Below are 20,541 nucleotides of genomic sequence, written 5' to 3'. Positions count from 1 at the left end.
CATTCAATACGAATATATTGATACGTAACATTTTACTGGTACTTACAAAGAATGTGCGAAGATGGTCCGTAAGGCAGTGTGTGATGTCCAAAAAAATTAAACTGAGAAGTAAAAATCTAAACTTTCTGTTCACTATAACTTTTATTGGCCTAGCAATACGGCAGTGTGAATTGCATCACTATGTAGCCCCAAACTTCAGCAGCAAGTTCATGACATATATGTGCCAACTGTACAAAAAGAACACTGAGGTATTGGTTGCAGCATTGTGCATAGTCATTCGAAGCAATGCAAGGAAGCTAGCACCAACCCCTTCATATTTCTATTTTAGTTCCTTGTTGAACAGAGGGCACACAAATGGCATCCCTGTGCAAATAAAGTTGCCCAAAGCTCTTGGCCACAACAAAATATGTCCTTTGCACAAAATTTATGGACACAACAAAAAATCTGGATCAAATCCCAGCAGTGGTGGCCACATTTCTAAATGCAAAAAAGTTCATGTACTTGTGTTGTAGTGCACCCCGGGTGGTCAAAATTAATCAGAATTATATCCTGGTTTTGGCATGTAAAATTCCAGAATTCAAATTAACAGAAAAAATCTTTTTTGCACATTCACACAATTGTGCATTAAGCACAGGTCACACCTAGACCTATAGTAGTCCAGGATTGTAGGCAGAGTCTGTTGCTGGCCTGTGCCTCTTGCAAGCTTGCTTGTCACAGCATTTCTGTTCGTGTGTTCCTTATTGGACATGTGAAACCTCCGACAATCCTTTGCAAGGCTTTGACACACCATTTGCGCATGCCACAGGTGGATCACTCCAGCACAAGCTTCATTGAAGTTTCTGGGGGAGCGGTAGAGGCCACAGTAGAGACCGGGCCTGCTCTCCTGGATCACTATCTTCGCTCGTGACTTTTCAGAGGCATATTTTAATGGTCCCCCTTTGAGTTAAATGAACATCCTTCTGCAAAAATGTGCAAAAGAAGCCTTGCCACCCAGAGCCCATACTCCTTGCCGAGGTCCTTTGAAAGCATCACCACTTTCTTGCTGCACCCGGGACGCAGCATGAGTCCAAGAAACACTTGTATGATGGGTAAATCCACGATTGCAAATTCAGTTCTGCTGTCGTTGATGTCCTCTTTCGTGTCGACACCCAACAGCGCGAACTTTCGCTCCGTTGCAGACTGCGAATGCGACACCAGGCACGTTTTTGGCTTACTGGCAATCGCTGCGAGCTTGCTACTTTCTTTAATGGTGAAGAAAACAGTGTCTATGTGGTCTGTGCCAACATGCAACAACACGTGAGATGCGGGCGGATGAAGTGTTGATGCTAGACTTGCCAGTTTGCAGCTTGGAACTTGATCCGGCAGAATCTCTAGGCAGACCAGCAACTCTGGGAGCATGACAGGCCTAGCCGTTTTCCGTTGTGTATTCCATGGCTGCATTCGCATTTTGCCAAATGCTTGACACGTAGTAAACTTGAGATGATGTTCTCCTCCAGCCATTTGGGAAGCAAAAAAGATACTTTATTAAACGTTGTCGAGAAGCAAGCAGTGAACAAACGTAAACAACGGCGTGATGAAACCACAGAGATAGTGAAAGAAATGCAACGAAACGTGACAGTGGTCAAGTGTGCAGGAATCAGCACAACAAACAGCGCCGCACCAATAGGAGCGAGGCACGCGACGGGTGTGCGCACTTTGGCCAATCAGTGGCACAGACGTATACTTCAGAAATGATGTGATAGCGGGCTTCTTCGATTTTCCACTTCTGGGGCTCTATTATATTGTACTATAGCTCATGGTGTAGGAATATTATGAGAGGTGTGGGAACGGAGCCCATCCCAGCACACAGATTTTGCATGTGCTTCAAGCAGTTTCTGTAAGATAGCGCGCTCGTGTTGGGGCCATCGGCGAATGAGCATAATGAAAGATAAAAGAGCAAATGCGGAGTGGTAGATGAAAGACGCGAGCCCTGAACGGCGGAAACCAATGAGCAGCCCCTTCAGTGATGTGCGCGCGGGAAACTGGTGTCATGCGGACATGCCAGACTGCTCATTTCGTACTGTCTCCTTGCGTCAGCTCTCGCTCACGCTTGGTCGGTTTGGTCTCGTTAGCGCTTGTTTTGATTGCCATGGTAAAAAATAAATGGGTGAACAGGTTCACAAAACGATACATACCGCAAAAAACCGTGCAAAAGCAACACACGTATACCAGCACAAAGCACAGAAGTACATGCAACTGCATACAACGAATGCGAATGATGATGTGATGTTGATGTGACTTTACCCTTTGGAATGAGCTGGCAGCCCCGAACATATAGCGCCAGCGCTCGGAGGATGTCCGAAAGACACGCAAGTTGTCAATGTGCTGCTCTCAGCACGATGAGGCGTCGCTGTTCGCACACCACTCAAAATATTCCCACCGCTCTATTCTCTACACGCATGGTGGCTGCACGGCCGCCAATATCCACCATGTCGACTTTCTGATTGGCTGTCGAGAGTTCACGTGCCATGAAATTTTTGGCAGGAAACGGAAGTTTTGGAAAATGCAATTTTGCGTTTTCATCAACATGATGAAACGTGACATGGAGCTGCAAATTTTAGCGACTACTAAATACTTTTTTCTGGTGTTCAGCAGCTATATTGTGACATTAGTGTTTTAACAAGAAAGTGAGTGGTGGCATGCAGAAGCCCTTGTAATGCATGTACGATTTAGTGAATATATGGTGGTGGTTCATGATAACCGCCGTGTCAGCTTGCTGATTGGCTGAAGGAATATCTCGTGGGGAGCGTCACAGGAAGGGCCGTATCGTAAAGGCCTGTCTGAGTTTCGTGACGTTGTGCTGGGCCGCCATTGTAGAGACTTTTCGCCATAATTTGTGGTGCGACAAGCAACGGGAATTATGCTAATGAGCGGCCATATGCAATGGCGACTGAGAGGAATGCATATTGCTGAATTTTCGTTGTTTGGGGCCATGAAAATATTTTGTTCATAATGCATGCTCGTAGTATTTGCATTGCTCTCGGGTGGTGTTGGCATTTGTGTTTTCGCCATCATTTTTTCAAAAAACGGGTTTATTTGTAATAATATTGGTTGAACATTATAAACCTCTTGCGACTTTTTACACTTTTTTTATTTTTTTTATTCTTGTCTTGTAATCAAGATTAACGACTTTTCACATCATCAGAAGTTATGACAGTGTCTGCTTTTTAATTTATAAGAAGAAATGCCCGCCTTGAAGTTTCCTTGCATAAAGCCCCTTGATAACTTGAAAGTGACGACACTCTCCTCCCTGGTGCGCTCCCCTCCTCGTTTCTCCTCGCGCACTGGCTGCGCATGCTGCGCACGGCACGCTCTTTCTCGTTGGCTCTCGCATTTGATGGAGGCACATGGTTTTAGGCCAGTTGCTCCAGCGGAGTAGAAAATTTTGAAAAATGGTGATAACAGCATCAAGAATGCTGAAGGTAACATTTATGGGGAGGTTTGTTTCTTCTTAAAGCCATATGACTGGGGCATACTGATGTCAAAGGAGGTTTGACATCCGCTTTTTGGCTTGCTGCATGGTGACGTTTTTCTGAAAAAGAAATTAATTGATGGCCAGTGTCTATTAATGTCATTACAGTTGCATTTTATTCAATGCTGCATACTCCTCCATTTAGTGATAAAATGAGGGTAGCGTGAAAAGACAAGGATGGGGAAGGACGCGAACACACCCTCATTTTACCATACATTTATACCAAATTGCCCAAATATCTACCTTCTCCCGAATGTCTACCTTCCCCATTTTATGTGTTGGACCGAGCTTCACTATAATGGAGAACTAGAGGTCCATTTATGAGACAGAAAAGATTTATTATTGTCCCTCCAGGGTTCTGCACCTCCCCCTGTAGTGGAATGTGACTACTTTGGACTGCTGCATTCTTTCATGCAGGGCGCTGCCTGTTCTTGGCTGGCCTCATTCCCGAGCCCATGACGGCTGTGGATGACTTCAAACTTATCCAGTATGGCATTGGCTTCACCAACATTGTGGCTCGCACAACACGAAGCAGTGCTGATTTATCCAGGTCAGAAGGAACAAACAACATTCTAACCCTGGTACAAACCATGGAGTCGAAAACTGAGTCTAAGACACATGATGAAAATGTTGGACATATTTTTGATGTCTTAATCCCAGGTGGAAATAGCTGACAGTCCTAACTGAATTATGAAACCAGAAATGTTTCACAGCTTGGACTTTTCCAGCTGGAGAATTGTATGGGTAGTTGATAACATGTATAAAAACAAATGCAAAGAAGGATGCTTTTCTGTCTTTATTACAGAAGTGGAATCCCAGTCATTGAAGTGGTTATAGTGTTCTTATAAAGTTCCTCCAACAAGTATGAGCTGACATTGTGCTTCTTGATGCCCACGTGATGTTGTTTGATTCTTCTTTTGACGTACCCAGCCTTGCCACATCTCAGTGTTTGCTGGGTATGTTTCCCCTGTGTCATGAAATTTGTAAAACCTTTTGCTTCAGCTTTCTCGTCAGTATTGCATAGTTTTCCCACTGTATATTCGCTAAAGGTTCTTCAGAGTGCTTCACTGATTCCTCTCATGTAGGGTACTGCCATGTTTTTCTTTTCAGTGTACAATCTCGTGGCTAGCAGTACAAAAGTGGCGTTGTGTTTTTAGCAGCTAGGAAGAGGGACTGTTGTTGAACCATTTCACCATGGCTAGCTGTAATCTCTGCTGTCCAAAACTTGTGGAACAAGCATGGGAAGGGCACAGTTGCAGCAGAGTGTGATAGGATTCAAAGCTCAATATTATAATAAGTAGGACTTGCAACGAATTACAGTTAAACCTCGATGTAACTAAGTAGGTAAAATTGGCAATTTGCTTCGTTAAATCGAAATTTCATTGTACTGAAATTTGACCTTTTATGCAAGTAAGCAGAGTTGTCGATAAATTTTTCTTACATGGAAAGGGGCTTCAGAATTCTCAGAATTATCGGGCAATCGATAAAAGCAAATTTGAATGAGAAAACAATTCATTTCCATGGATTTAGTAGCTGGCGATAAATGATACTGTTTCATGCCACGTTGACAGTACCTTCACATTGGCGGTACGAACTAAAACCAGCCACGCTTTCGCGTGTTCTACATTCCTTTGCGGTGGAAGCAAAGTTTCATTATATTGAAATTGCATACAAGCACACTTTGTTACAATGAGGTTCTAAATATATGGTGTTCTATGAACAAGAGGTTATGAAAAGTTAAATACTACATTATATAGAGAATTTTGCAATATTGAAGTTTGTTATATCGAGGTTTAACTGTAATAGGTTGTGCATCTTCAAAGCTCAGAATGATAATACAGTAGGCTTCCATTAATTCGACTCTGACTGAAGGTGCTGATTGTCACCCATACATTTCTATGGGTCCAAACTTTGGTTATGTTGACCCTGAAATTGGTTTTCGCTGGATAATTCGAGCTTGACTAGTCAGCATGCATGCTCCTGATTGTAATGGTAACCCTAACCTTAGGAGCTTAGGAGACAATAATTGAGTGGATGTCTCCTACCGAAGCGAAAATGGCAATGCTCACAATGAATAATTAATGTTTTTACTCGATTTTAATGTGCATCTTTCTTTTTTGTAAAATAGTGGTCCATAACATCCCTGCACACGCACAAAATGGCATTCACAGCATGTAACAGCATACCAGAGCCAGCATTATCAGCAATTTGCCGTCACAAGATGGCGGCAGAATAAGCTTTTGCTTAGAATTGCATTGATGATGAACCATTTTCAGGCTTATTAAGCATAGGCTCATTCAAAAGACAAGTTATATTATATGCTAAGCTAGCAGCAGCCTAGTTGTGTCACATGTTTTCTGTGCTCCAGAGACTTTCATACAATGTAGGACAAACTGGCAAAAAGGTTAGTCCAGACGTAGGTCATTTTCTTGTTTGCTATACTTATGGAGTTGTTCAAGAGCTGCAGATTATCAAACACAATGGACCATACAGAAGATACGTTGTAGTTTGCACACAGTGATAAAAAGCTGCTTGAGAGATTTGCGACGATGAACATTAAGTGTAAATTATTTTCATTATGTGAAGGTAAACTACAGATTTTATCTTATTTGTGATTGCCAGAATCGGAGGCAAGCTACTTTCTTTGTGTGAGTTATAAAATTTGGTGCACGTTAGATTTGGGTGCACATTGTTTTTGTACTAATAGTAATCCGTAAAAACTAGGTGCACACTTGATTTGAGGATGCAATAATATTTGGCAAATACTGCTAAATGAAGAAGTAGTTTCTCGCGGTGTTTTTTAATGCCTCTTCTAATTCGCACCACCGGATAATTCGATCCAGTTCCATAAAGATTATATGCACTCGAACCTAGTTATAACGAAATAATGAATATAAACAAGTAAATTAAATTCCCCTTGAAATCCCCATAGAGATCCATGTATTTAAAACCTCATTTTCACTAAGTGAAATTGTCCTACCAATGGACATAACGAACTAGATTCGTCTCCAAAGCCCAGGAATACTCTACTGTTGTGCGCCGAGTACATCACTTTCCGCAGGGTTCGGCACTTGTTTGCCACGGCAGTTCAAAACTGCTGCATTCCTGCGTTTAATATGCCATCGAGCAACACTGCTCTTTCTCACGACTGCGCATAGCTGCGCACCTGTGCTGAAGCAGCAGCTCACTGTTAGCTCACAACTTGTCCACTGACCTCTCTTCCTTGGGCGTGCCTGGCCACGCGAGCCATACCATGCTGCACTGCTAAGTGCAGCGGTGCCAAAGACGTGTGCATTTATTTCTGCATGGCGAGCTGTGCAGGTAGGCACAGCTAAGCATGGCCTTCGAGATCTCCTCGACTCAATCTTGGGGGTCACGCACAAGCCTGCACGAGTTGCACCATGCTGCGTGGCGGTGCAAAAGCTTAGTGCATTCACTTCTCTTTTCTCAGCAGTGCATCGTACAGGCTGCCACAGTTGGGCCTTGCCCAGTGTTACCAGATGAGGTCAGTTGGAAAACTCTCTCGAAAAAGTGGCTCCAATCTGTCGCCGGGACGAGGTCACGTGAGACCATCCGCACAGCAGACGACGCGGCATGATTAGCATACGCCTTCAGACGAGTTCTTCTGCAAATAAAGACTGCTGCTCTTTGTTAGCAAACAGATATTTGAAAACCAACTGCGTTCAGCCCGTTCAAACATGATAGAGTCTGAGCAGATGACTGTTGTGCAGTTCTGCTCTCTTGCTTGAATGCAGAAGATAAGCAAGTGCAAGTGGATATTACTGTTCGCTACAATCTCTGAGGCAAAAGGTCTTTTTTCTGTTGAGCTGTACCAGGGCAGGCTTGTCGCAGTTTCAGAGAAAAAAAATTCCTGGAACAGCACTTTGTAAGCTGAACGCCAAGCATAGCCAGCTAAAATTATCACGTTTCATTCGAACACATTCCTGTATACCTTCTTTTCTTTCTGCCTTGTTGAGTATTGCTTGCTTATTCTACACTTCTCCAAGCTTTATAAGGCTTGTTAGTGCAAACAGAACATTTACAATTAATGCAAACACAACAAAAATGCGGTAATGTGCAAGCAGGGGCGTGTTAAAACTGCAGTTGGCAAAACATATATGTTGGTGCGGTCATATCAGCACTCAAGTAGCTGCGTCATTTGTAATGCTTGCAACTCTTAATAAATAAAAAAATAATAATATAAATGAATAAATAAGTAAATAAATAAATAAATAAATAAATTGTATGCTTGCTACACACAGTTTATTTATTCATTTATCACAGAAGTGGGCATGCGAGCCATAATTAAAAAGAAAAAGGACCTCGGCGAAAAAATTCACCCTTCATGTGTTTATGAGCATTTACTCTTTAAGTTAGTGTAAACACTGTACCTAAGCAGCACTGGGTTAGGTATGTAATCATTAGCCCCGGACAGCGCACTGAGAGCTCCTCCTGCCCTATAGAACAGTTCAGAGTTGCCCTCCTTGAGTGAGAAGGTTACTGTGCTCGAGGCAGGGTGACACATTCCTCTTGCAACACACATCGTTAATCAATTTTGGAGACGTGGAGGTGTTCTGAAAAGGCTGCGGCGGTTTACCTGAGCTAAATGCTAGCAGCAGCAGACAATGAAGTCGATGACACTCAGAGCAAAACTCACGTGAACAGGGGGCATCTCGATCACAGCGTCGCCTCTTTTTGGGCGAGACCCAGGGGCCACCTTGCTGCTGTGGTGAGCCCATGGACTTTCCCAACTGCCCCTATCTAGTAACATTGGCCTTGCCAAAGAGGTCTCCTCAGCACAATCTCGGGGATCACAGCCAGGCCGTGCATGCACTTCCCCTTCTTCCTGTGGCATGCTGTGTGGGCTGGCAACTGGGCGTGGCCTCCGAGATCGCGATAGCATTGGTGCAGTGTCAGAGGCCATGAGCTGACTGAGCCAAGCTGGTGCCGTGAAGTTAGCTTGTGTCCTCAATCGCACATTGGAACACTGTCTGATTGCCAGCTTGTTTACAATTGTGCACCCATATATTGCAGTAAATGGCAATAATGTATATAAAGAAGTAATGGATGTAACTAATTTCGGCTCCCCCTTCATTATAACGAGGTTCGAGTGTAATGGAAGGTGACTGTAAATGGGAATTGCAACGAATTTCGATAATGATGTTTTAGTGACAAAAGTCTGTTCACACACCCCATGAATGAGGTGCCAACACCGGGCCGAATGCCAAAGCCGACTTATCAGCCTCCGAAAATTAATAAGAGGCCTTCTGGTGTGCCAGCGAACGCTGGTTGTGGTCCAGAGACCAAGTCAGAGCCCAGAGTTGTCAAAACTCAGCAAAATGTATTCAAATAAGGCAGTTACACTCACACATGCACTCTTTGGCTAAACACATCACAATGCAATCCAGATGGATATTAACAAAACTCTAGAAAATAATTAATGACAAGCACTAAGAGTTCAACATGTACAGTACAGAATGAATAGGCGCAGCAAGTGTCCACTCATATTCGACAGTGTTGGTCTTGAGCCAGACGTCCTTGGCGTAGCTTGAGGTAAATCTCAAAGAAGGGACTTCTTCCAGAAATGCAGACGCTCAAGAAACTCGTCAGCCAGCTTGCCGGGGAATCCCCTTCTTCTGCAGAAGGTCAATCTATACTCACATCTCTTCACCGGCATGTTCTCCTGTCTGATTCTCTCGGATTCCAGTACGACGCCTTTGTAGCCTACGCCAGCGTTTTTAAAGCTTTCTGACGGAGTTGTCCTCACATAGCATGAACAAAGCGTGGGAATCTTCTTGACATTTCTCACGTCTTTGGCTGCGGCCACAGTGATTCATCCGTCAGTGCATGCTCGGGCTGTCCCCCTCTCTCTCGCACTCCTTGCCGTGTGTTGAGGTCTGAGAGGGTGTTCTGGTGCGTGCCTTGTCTCGCCTCTCTCTTCTTTGAGTATCTTGTAGAAGTTTCTAGCCGCCGTTGATCGCATTGGTTATCGGTGGCGTATGCGCTCTCCCTCTAACGAAGCTATCGTGGGGCCGACGTGTTCTTTGCTGGCTTGGGTGGTACATGGCGCACGCTTTGATTGCGTGCACTTTTGTGACACACCAAATACTCATGGTACTCATGGTACTGGCTGCCAGCCTTGTTGTGCCATCGTTGGCCACTGGGCAAACTGAGCTAATGCACTGTGATATTTGATGAGGGCAAGACAGCTTGTGATGCAGTATGGTTGCATCTGATCCCACGGTGCTCACCAGTGGTGCAAAAAGTGCCAGCCGCCATCCAGTTTGAGTATGCATTTGAATTGCTGAGCACTGTACATATGGTGTGCATAGCTTTGCAAATGGCTAATTTTATAGCGAAGGTGTTAAGGGCTACTTCTCTCACTATCATGTCCGTGTGTAGAAAAAAATCCAGAAGATAGTGCAATGCTGGGCCGACCTGCGGCAGAAGTGCAGTTCGTCATTAAGGGGCCCACCTACAGAGCTTCGCTGGTTATCCTTCTTCACAGAGTGGAAGTGCACTGAGTTTTTTTAGTTAAGCAGACTTAAGTGTCGCGCTCCTTGCCAAATATCCCAAGTTCGTGACATTTGTACAATAAATATTGATCCTGCAACTTACTGGGCCCCTGAAAAGTTGTTTAATGGACAACAGCAATTGTAATGAACTTTTATGCGTAAGCATTCTTTGGCGAGCTCCCCAGCCCTGTCATGCAAGAAGTGTAATGCTTTGTATCTGCACAAAAATGCGCAATTTTGAAAGTTAAGACATTTAATCGTTATGATAGTGTAAATGTAGGTGATTGGTAGATTTTAAGCAATAAAGAACAATTTCAAGCAGAAATATAATATAGAAAGAGAATACCCATAGAGATACATAGGGTTCCTTAGAAAATGCATGGGGAAGGTTATAGTAGGCGTGGGCCAAGTTCAATTTTGGGTAGGCCTACTTAAATATTGGGGGGTGGGGAGGGAGGGAAGGGGAAACTAGAAATTTGGGTGTGAGCCAGCTAGAGATATTGGGTTGGCCCAGTGTCCAATTCGACGCTGCTGAGCGTCCTTCGAGTTATGAACACCTCGCAGGCAAGCTAGCGCATTGAGACACTTGGCATATTTTCATTGGGCCTTACGTAGGCACAGTTAGAATGCAGGCAAGAGCTTGTGTGGACAAGGAATGCATGCACAATACAGGCTTGCGAGAGCGAGGGTGGCATGGCATTGCGGCGATGCACCCTCCCCTCATACGATGCCCAACGCGCTACTGCAGCAGCTCGTATTTCCTTTCGACCGCGCTGCTACATTGAAGCACTCCTTTGCCCGGCGTTCCTGCTCAATTGGTACGATTGCATTGAAGGGGCCGGAGGCAGCGAGAAAATCTGACAATTATCTACTAAAGCCTAAGCATTCTTTGCCACAGGAAAGGCCATGGGTAGATGCCCATAAGCTAGGAAAAGCAAGTAAGCAAAACTAAGTAAGAGAAAGTCACAGCTGAGTCAAAGAATGCTTACGCATTAGTAGACCATCCTCAGAATTTCTGTAGCTTTTTTTTTGTATCTTCTCTCTCTGTTATAAAGTGGTTAGCTGTAAGTGAGGTATAGAATATTGGGATATGTCAGCAACTATTCTTTTGCTTTGTCGATGACTGTCACATTTGATTAAGTAAAAGCCATCATTCATGTTGCAGCAATGAGTGACCACACAGACTGGTAAAGTCTCGGCCTTACATGAGAGATAACAAACTGACATGACTGATCCCTTAGTTTAGCGCATTTTTAACATCTTCGAACCCTAACCCATGCCAGCACGTGCCAGCAGCACCTGCCTCATGTAAATGCGAGTGTGTACGTAATTCTGATGCGACACCAATACTGCTGTTGCTATGGAGGGTTCCTCCTTTGGAGAGGAGGAAAGTTCAACGAATGATGGGAAATCCACGGGACGTGACGTGTCTTGGGGGTCACGCACGGAGGCGGCATCGGGGGATGCAGCAGAGTTGCATGGCACACTGGTAATGTTGATAGCGAGGGTGCTTCAAATGTAGACAGGCTTGAGATGTTCCAGGGAAATTGTGTCTGGTCGGTCGTTGACGTTCACAACAAAAGTCCTCGGGCAGCACTCGGGAACAGAATATAGTCCGAAGTAGTATGGCTGCAAAGGCTTCCGCGTGGCACAGTTATGCACGAAAACGTGGGTAGCAGAGGTGAGTGCGGGAGAAACATACAGAGACCTTGCTTCTTGCAGACGTGTAGGCACGGGGCCTATCTGGCTGAAGAAAGCTTGCAGTTCAGCAATGTAGTTGGCAGGAGATGGTATAGGTGTTTTGGTGGTGGCGGCAAAGAAATCGCATGGAAGGCGTAGGTGAGTGCAGTAGACTAGCCCAGCACAGGATCAACCTAGGTCACTCTTGACTGCAGCTCTTATGCCATATAAGACGAGAGGCAAATGTAGAACCCACTTCTCCGGCAATTCGTGCGCCATAAGGGAGGATTTGAGATGCCGGTGAAAACATTCAACAAGTTCATTTGACTGCAGGTGGTAAGCAGTCGTGTGAAGACGGGTTGTTCCGAGAAGTTTGAGTAGCTCGTTGAAGAGTGCCAAGTTGAACTGCCGACCGTGATTGGTGACTATTGTGGATGGGCAGCCGAACCTCGCAATCCATGTAGAGATGAAAGCTGCTACAACATTGGGCGCTGAGATGTCAAATATGGATGTAGTTTCTGCCCACCTTGTGTAGCAGTCGATGCATGTCCATATGTAGTAGTAACCTTTCAAAGGTGCGAGAGCGCCAATGAGGTCCAGGTGCATGGTGTCAGAATGAGCATCTGGTAGAAAAAAGGACTTGGCGGGCCGAATGGAGCGACGCTAGATCTTGGAGCGTTGACGCAACAAACAGCAGCGAACTCAGTCACAATATTGCGTGCTTAGTTGAGGCCAAATGAAATGACCGGAAAGAAGTTTATGTGTCGTGCGTATTCTGGGATGCGACAAGTTGTACACGGTTTCGTACAGACGTCTGCGAAGGGATGCCGAAATGTATGGTCGAGGTGTGCTGATAGATGTGTTGCAGACAATTGATGGACGATCTGGAGGCAGTACGGCGTGCTGCAATTTCAGGGAGGTTGACGAATTCCGGAGAGTTCGAAGTTAGGTGTCGTCATGCTGTTGATTGGAAAGTAAATCAACATTGATGATGAGGTTCTGATGTTGATGTAGAAGTGGCATTGACACCGCTCAGAACGTTGGCTGGAATGTTGTCGGTGCCCTTGAGATGACGGAACGTTGTTGTAAACTTCAAGATGTAGGAAAGGTGTTGACTCTTGCGAGGCGAGTAACAGAGCCCCAAATGATTCCTTGCATGCACAAGGGGTTTGTGGCCTGTTAAGACAGTAAATGCATGGCCTTCGAGGAAATGATGAAAATGTCTGATAGCCAGTTAAATGGTGAGTAATTTTCGGCCAAACACACTGTAGCAGGACTGCGCATTCTTCACTTTCTTGCAGAAAAAGGAGAGTGGATACCACTTTATGTTGATGAATTTCTGCAGAATAGTACCAATAGCTGTGTTTGAAGCGTCTGTCGTGATGGCCGTGGGTGCATCTGGCTTTGGGTCTCCGAGCAGCATAGCATCAGCAAGGGCAAGCTTGACTTTTGTGAAAGCGTTGGTGGATTGAAAAAAAAAGAAAATGCTTCGGTGGCCTCTTCAGTCCGCTGATGCACTTCCGTACGCTTGTTTCCCAGCAGAGCATCTAGTGGAGCCACAAGTCATGTGCAATTGGGAATGAATCGGCAGTAGAAATTGACGAAACTGAGAAACTGGAGAAGCTTGGTGAGTGGGGCCGGTCGTGGAAAGTCTTCGATGACATGAACCTTGGACGGCCAGGGCCAGTTGCTGTTAGCTTTGACGACATGCCCAAAGAACACGAGTTCCAGTCGACCGAATTCGCTCTTGGTGGTGTTGATGACAATTCCTTTACTGGTAAGGCGTGAAAACAAGATCTCCAAGTGTTGAAGATGTTCTTCTACACGAGAGCTTGCGACGAGAAGGTCATCAATGTACACAAAGACAAAAGACACACCTCAAGTAATGGAATCTATGAAACGCTGAAAGGATTGGCCAGCGTTCCATAAGCCGAAGGGTGTGTAGAGAAATTCAAGAAGACCGAACAGTGTGGGGATGGCAGTCTTGGGAATGTCTCTGGCAGCAACCGGTAGTTGATGATAGGTGGGAACAAGATGGATTTTAGAAAAGATAGTCACACCATACAACATTACCGTGAAGTCCTGAATGTTTGGGAGAAGGTACCAGTAATCGCTGCATGGGCACCAGTCTCCAGTCTTCTTGGGCATCATCAGCATCACTTAGACTGACTCCACACACAGTGAATAGAATCTGCATGATTTTAATGCAGGTAGTTTAAGGAGTATTTGGCCTTTGTGGAGTGGAAAGGGAAGCACAGATGTTGAACCGTTGTAATGCAATTGTCGTCACATTGTTGTCATTCAACTGTTGTTATGCCGCTGTCGTTGTCATGCTGTTGTGATTCCCTTGTTATGTTGTCTTGGTCATGCTGCCATCATTGTTGGGCCTTCATCATCTGCATCGTCACTTGCCGGCACCAACACACTGTCATGCCATCTACCAAAATATGGCGACTATAATTTGTGCCGCAATTATCAAACATTATAGCAATATATACTTTGAAAGTATTTCTAGTCTCTCCATTTGATTTATTTGGTGTGTGTAAGCTATTTGCTTACTTCGAAAATCATCTGCAGCAATTCTACATCATTCTAGAGCAATATTGCGGGGTGCTCTGAGATTTGCCTGTATATTTTTTCTAAGATTTCAATGTCTGGGACCTTCACTTAACACAAAAGAATGAATTGAAAAATTTCATGTAATCTCTTGTATCACATTTATCTGCTTCATTTCTCTAGCACATGCAATTGGTAGAAGTGCAATATCTGTTTTTGGTACTGACTTATAGATTAACAACCTGTGCTGAATATTGTCTTACAGTATGTAGAATTAACCTTTTTCTCGTAGATACAACAGATTCAGCAGTAGTCTAATGAGAGCATTCACATGCAGGTACTTGAAGTGGTCAACCAGAGTTTGCCTCGAGGGGAAGGTTCCCTTTGATGTGCAGCCGTGCAGTTGATAAACAAGTAGCGTGTTATGTTATAGCCATAGTTCTATGTCTGCTAATTTTTGTTATAGCATTTCTGCTGTGCCCCGATTGCATTACAAAAGACTGCGGGGCTTTTAATCTCCATGGTTTTGTAGCGGGAAGCTCAAATGTAAAAGCTGAAACCACTGCTGCTGCAGAGATACATTTGTTCTTGCTGGCTTATGCCTCTTCTACAAATGATGCTGCTCGCACACAATGTAGCACTGTTTCCTTTCTTGTTTTTCGGCAGGAAAGAGATCAAGGAAGGTGCGGAGATACTCCTGGACAAGCTAAAAATATTCCAGCCCCGCATAGCAGTCTTTAATGGGAAAGGTGAACTGCACTAGTCCATACTGTTTCCCAGAGCTCTTCTTTCATTGTCGGACACATTCTTGCTCTTTGGTTATTTCAGGAGCCATGTGGATGTGTGGGCTGTAGAACGGTGTATGGAAGGTGCTTTGCACAAAGTGCGCTTCACATCTAAAGTTGTCCTCTCATGCAATAGGACTTTCTAAAATAGACTTGTGTGAACCTAACTTTTCCTTTGAGTGTGAATATGACCTTATAAGAATTACTTGAAGAACAATGTTGAGCGTCAAAGAATCTGAGACTGCAACTCAACATGGTGAGTGTTAATGCAGTCAAACCTCATTATAATGAAATAAAGCAGACAATGAAGTGGCCCAAATTTCTCTTGAATGTAGGAATTTTGTTAACATGAATAAAGAGATTTCATAAATATAATGAACACTCCTTAGTTTACAGCAAATATGAACACTACTTGGAACGGCAGCTACCACTGCTCGATTGGTAAAACATAGCATGCATCACATTGGGGGCTGTGGGTTCTGCTCCCAGTGGTGACAAGTTGTCCTTCATTTCCTTTTCAATTAAATTATTTCTACATAAAAATTTTTAAAGATGCACACAGTTGAATTCCAGTATGCACTCTTTGGCTTCAGTGTTTCCTGGCTTCGTTTGGTCGTTACTAACAACTAATAAATTAAGTATAATCAAAGCAGGGCTGATCCCAGAGACAATGTAATCAGTCGTGGTGGGCTGGCCTACATTGTATGTCTTCACAAGGGTTTTAATGTAGTTTGTAATAGTGGAACGTCACAGCACCCTTACGCCTTGTAGCATATTACCAATAAAGCTAACCAAAAAGTGTCTCTAGCAGCATATTTGGGCAGGTCTAACGGGAAGCTATTGTTTAAATTGAGTAGTTTTCCTCTGATTATTGCTTCTGCTCAATTTTAACCAGTTCCCTCTTCCTAAGTTTGTGGACAATGTGATGCCTGCGGTCAGCAGGATGTTGCACATCCACCACTATGCTTCCACAAATGTTCCTCATTCTTGTGCTGTAACGATTTAATTAATTAATTAGCTAATTAATTAAAAAAATAAATAAACAAATAAACATCTGTGCGACTTCCAATTCAGTGCCAATCCTTAGCGCCATTGCAACCACTCGCTGTCACTCGAAGTAAAATGTGCATGAGGCCTATATTTGATATTGGTTCTTTTCATTCGATTCAACCACTACTGCATTTTAGCATAGTGGAATCGTAGCTAACTGCAATGGCTTCCCACGTATTAAATGATCAGATTCGCTGCTCTGGTAATGTGTGCACTGTCAATTGTTTTAAGTGTACTCACTAGCACCAAGCGCCTAGCCATTCGCCGGGAACTGGCAGCCGGTGAACAGCTGTTTCCCCTTCAAAATGGTTACATGTCTCTGCTGGGGAGCAAATGGGTCCCACTGCTATTCCTGCCCGTGCGGCACCTGCCTCACAACTGATGAGACAATGGACGACCATGGCCACCTGTGCTTGATGGGCACCTCTCCCCAAGCACCATCAGTGCAAACGCAAGATACAACTTGTTTTACATGCTTAACAATGCCTGGTAGACTAAAGCGTTGTATGAATTTAGTTTTTCATGCTAAATTAGGACAACTGTCAAATCTCTCTTGCACAAACAAGAGCAAGTGCTGTGCCCACTGCAACATTGGCAGATGGCTCATCCCTGCCCACACTTTGAAACCAAAGAAGCTGCGAATGTCATTCTATCTTATTTTCTGCATAAGATTATAGCGTGTAGCAGGTAAATTGTGAGAAAAGCACTATACATTCTTTTTATTGATTAGTGGTGGTTCTTGAAGTGCAGTCCGCTCTGCTTCCACATCAAAGCAGACCCGTTGCCACTGGCTACTAGCCATCAGCTATGCTGATCTATTAGTGTGGTCCTTGTGCCAACTTGTGTGAGCCTGCGAGAGCACAACATGCCATTTTTGTAATCTTTCTGCTACGATCGAACTCACTTATAACGATACCGGTTTTAACAACATATCGGTTATAACAATGAGAAGCTGCTGCACCATCCACTTTTGTATGTTTTCCATGGTGAAATAACCTGTGTACTACAATGCCTCGATGTTGCATTATCGGTTATAACGCTCAAGTCTGGTTGATGAGTGTCCGTGTCAAAAAGTAGTGAAATGTGAAATACTTAAAAAGAAAAAAAGAAAGTGAGAAATTTGAGCCCCTGAATGATGGTCCCAACAGTCACCGCTCACACATTTTCCAGCCTTCTCCACGTGCCTCTCTCCCGTCACTCTTCCATCCCTCCCAACACGAATGCGCTGTGCCCATAGCTCTATGCTGCACCACCCTCTGAAACACAAATGGACCATGCCAACTGTGCTCCTCCCAGATCGCTCACTGGCTCCTCATCCAGAGCAGTTCTGTAAACAATTTAATCGCTGGCGTTCGTCTTTGTTGGTTGCGTCAAAATCGTTCCTGGCCACGTGGTTTCTCAGCCTCGTTTGACTCGCCGCCGAAACGGAAGATGGCTGATCTGCCCACTGATCATCGGCAATGCATGATGTTGCCGGTGAAAAGAAATCACACGGTTATAGATCTGCAAACTAAGTGCTTCTAACCAATGAGGCTATCGTTGCGAATGTGCTTGCATCAGTTAGCGACAGCGATGATGGCAGCGATGACCCGGTAGGGCAGGCTGCCTCAACGTTGTCCTCACAGGAGGCCTGGCAGATGATTTAGTCCCTCTGGTGCTTCGTTTTCGTGAGGAAGCTTCCGCTGCACTATGTGGAGCACCTGGATGCCTCGGGGAAGGATGTCGGCAATCTTCACGTAAAGCATGCAAGGCTGACGAACATAGGGTTTTCTCGTGCAAGCCAGTGAGAAGTATGTGGCGAGATGCTTGTGGCGATCCCGCCTTAACGTTTCTTCTGGATTTCTCAAGCTCACAGGCTGCCGTGGTAACCTTCTCACATTTTTTAAAAGGCCCATTTTGGGGCCACTAAAGCGATGCCTCGGCGGAACTTGCATATTGCTTGCCACTCATGACCCCTTTTTGCATGTTAAAGCAGTGCCATTTTTTAAAGCCAACAGCCACAGCTTGTTACGCCCGATCAGGAGCGCCCAGGGAGCATTTAAGAGAGTGAACACAATCAGCAGCCAGATGGATGAGTGTGGTAGGGAGGGGCATTCCCCACCTTTATAGTTTTCTCACAACAGCTCTGCCATCCCCCTATTTTGATTTTTTTATGCAACCCAATTGTAACAGTCATCAGTTATAACAATGGGATTTCCGTGGCACTTGAATATTGTTGTAAGTGGGTTCGACTGTAGTGCATTTGTACCATCTGCCACTGGTGAACAGAGCTGGCAGCTGTTACTGTGGTCAGTAATCCAAAATCAAGAAGGGGGCTGTTGGATCGAGTAGAACACTGTGGCATAAAAGACGATAAAGTGCCTCAAAAAGGCTGGCCAACATTTCGACAAGAGGACCTATCATTGCTAAAGGTCGGATAAGGCGCCTTGTTATAACTTCTCTGTTATTAAATGCAATGGCAAGTTAAGCTATTCAACTTATGCAAGTGTGTTGCAACCATTACTCACTGCACAACAGAGCACTACACAAAATACAAGCATGACAAGCTTGTGATGCCAGCAACAGTGTTCAGTTCTTGAAAAATATGTGTGCTTATTAACATATTTCTTTTTCACTAAAGATTAGTTCAGAAAGACTGAAAAATTAATCCAACAATTTGCTCCAAAGCGAGCAAGCCATGTGTTGATGCGTGTTGTGTTAACGCATATAACCCGTGTGTTGACGCCTGTTCTGGTTGTTGCGTTAATGCATATAACCAGTGTTTTGACATCTATTCTGGTGGCTTTTCTTTCACCCTGTACACTTGGAAATGCAAGAGGGGCAGAGCTATGATAACCAGCAATTGCTGTGCTGCGATATGTACATTCGAGAAAATAATTTCAAGGCTTTAATTATATGTACTGTGACAGCTTTCACAGCACCCTAGATCTTCCAATTCCAAAACCACTTAAGTTTCCCTTGAACTCAACTGCGCATTTGTAGCAGTTCGTTGTAGGTGTAGTCAGACGGCACAGCTTATACCGCAAGCCAGAAGAATAAATTGTTTATGCTGAAAGAATAGATTGATGTGTGCATTCCCCCCCCTCCCCTTCTTTTTCCTTTCATGATTTTTGGTGGTGCATGATGGGCTCTTTTGTTGGCTTTGGCTTACCCCTTCAGTGCCAGCACATTTTGGCTCTCTTTATTTTGTAGGAAAGTTGCACTGCATTTGAGAAAGAAAGATATTTAAGTAATTACCAGTTGTTGTGTGTGGTGGTCCTTCTGGACAAAGGTTGCACACTGCCGAGCGCGCAGCTATGGAATGCCATTCATGCTTCATCGTCTTTTCGATGCTAAAGAGCTGGCAACAAAACCAGCGTCACATCAAGATAATTGACAAGCGATTATATGTCACGTCTTCTGTTCAATGACCTGGAGCTGACGAATGGATGAGTTCTGGGACCCCAATCTGTAAAGGGGTCATCGGCCGTGTGCAACATACTAATTGTGGGAACAGCGTCGACCCTGGTTTCACATGAAATTGCATCTTCATTGCATTGAGGGCGGATTGAAGGTTGGACACCAGAGGCACGAAGTCCGGCAGAGTGGTGCAACACCACGGACAGGATCTTGCAGACTGTGCGACAGTTCCGATTGGCCGAGAAGAAGAACATTGAATTCCTTTTCTGATGAAAGATAGTATTCTACTGCTTAAATAGGGGAGCTTGAGTGTCGTGAGGTGCTCGGACATGTAAAAGCTTGGACATGTAGTGCTCTCCAAGAATCGTGGAGCCGTTCTTGTAAACCATCGTCACATAAATTTGTACTTAAAACTTGTTTTCTTGTCGCTCGGATGTTGCTTTGGAGCTCTCTTTCCCCTGGTACGGCACCAGCCATGGAACCTTAGTGGCCACTCTGGACCTCCGACTTCACAACACAGTACATGAGTCAGGCATTCCCTTTATAAGCTTTTATGGCACATGCTGTGTGGCTATGGCACGGGCCATACAAGTGCACCCCGCCACACCTCTGTGCAGTCTGTTGCTTGTGCAGTTTGTAAGCTCACCAACTTTAAGCATTTTTATGGAATTTGTATTCCAGTGCATTGTCCCTGTCCCTGTGCACCTTGCAGCACAATGTGTGTTTTTTGTTCCCCACAGCACGGGAAACGCAGCACACAGAAACCTGGGACGACATTCAGTTTTCATGTTTTGTTTTAAAACAGTCTGGTGTTACCTCATATGCAACACGGCACTTCCACCTTTGTACAGTGTGCTTGCAGGGAATCGGACTCCAGCTCGCTCGTTACATGCCAGTGTTAAACAAATGAGGTAGTATTGATCAGAGCTAGAATAAAGGCACAGTGGCAACCATGTCTGTTTTCCAACGTGGATAAACATTTATCTGTTCTTTGCTTTGGCATGGGCCTCACCCAAAAAATCTGGATGCAAATTTAGGAGCAAAG

The 20,541-nt window shown here is 44.5% G+C and overlaps 1 protein-coding gene across 3 annotated transcripts in view; it reads left to right on the top strand.

Annotated features, from left to right (window-relative positions):
- The window catches only part of Tdg (Thymine DNA glycosylase), a 285,426-nt gene that overhangs the window by 187,168 nt on the left and 77,717 nt on the right, over positions 1 to 20,541 (top strand). For all 3 annotated transcript variants that reach the window (XM_072284404.1, XM_050174625.3, XM_050174627.3), the window contains 2 exons: positions 3,929 to 4,061; positions 14,929 to 15,011. In XM_072284404.1, the coding sequence (XP_072140505.1) occupies positions 3,929 to 4,061; positions 14,929 to 15,011 (216 nt within the window). The remainder of the gene's footprint in view (positions 1 to 3,928; positions 4,062 to 14,928; positions 15,012 to 20,541) is intronic.

The sequence above is a fragment of the Dermacentor andersoni genome, chromosome 9 (genome assembly GCF_023375885.2).
Source record: "Dermacentor andersoni chromosome 9, qqDerAnde1_hic_scaffold, whole genome shotgun sequence".
Lineage (NCBI taxonomy): Eukaryota > Metazoa > Arthropoda > Arachnida > Ixodida > Ixodidae > Dermacentor > Dermacentor andersoni.
This window is presented reverse-complemented; position numbering and strand designations above follow the sequence as displayed.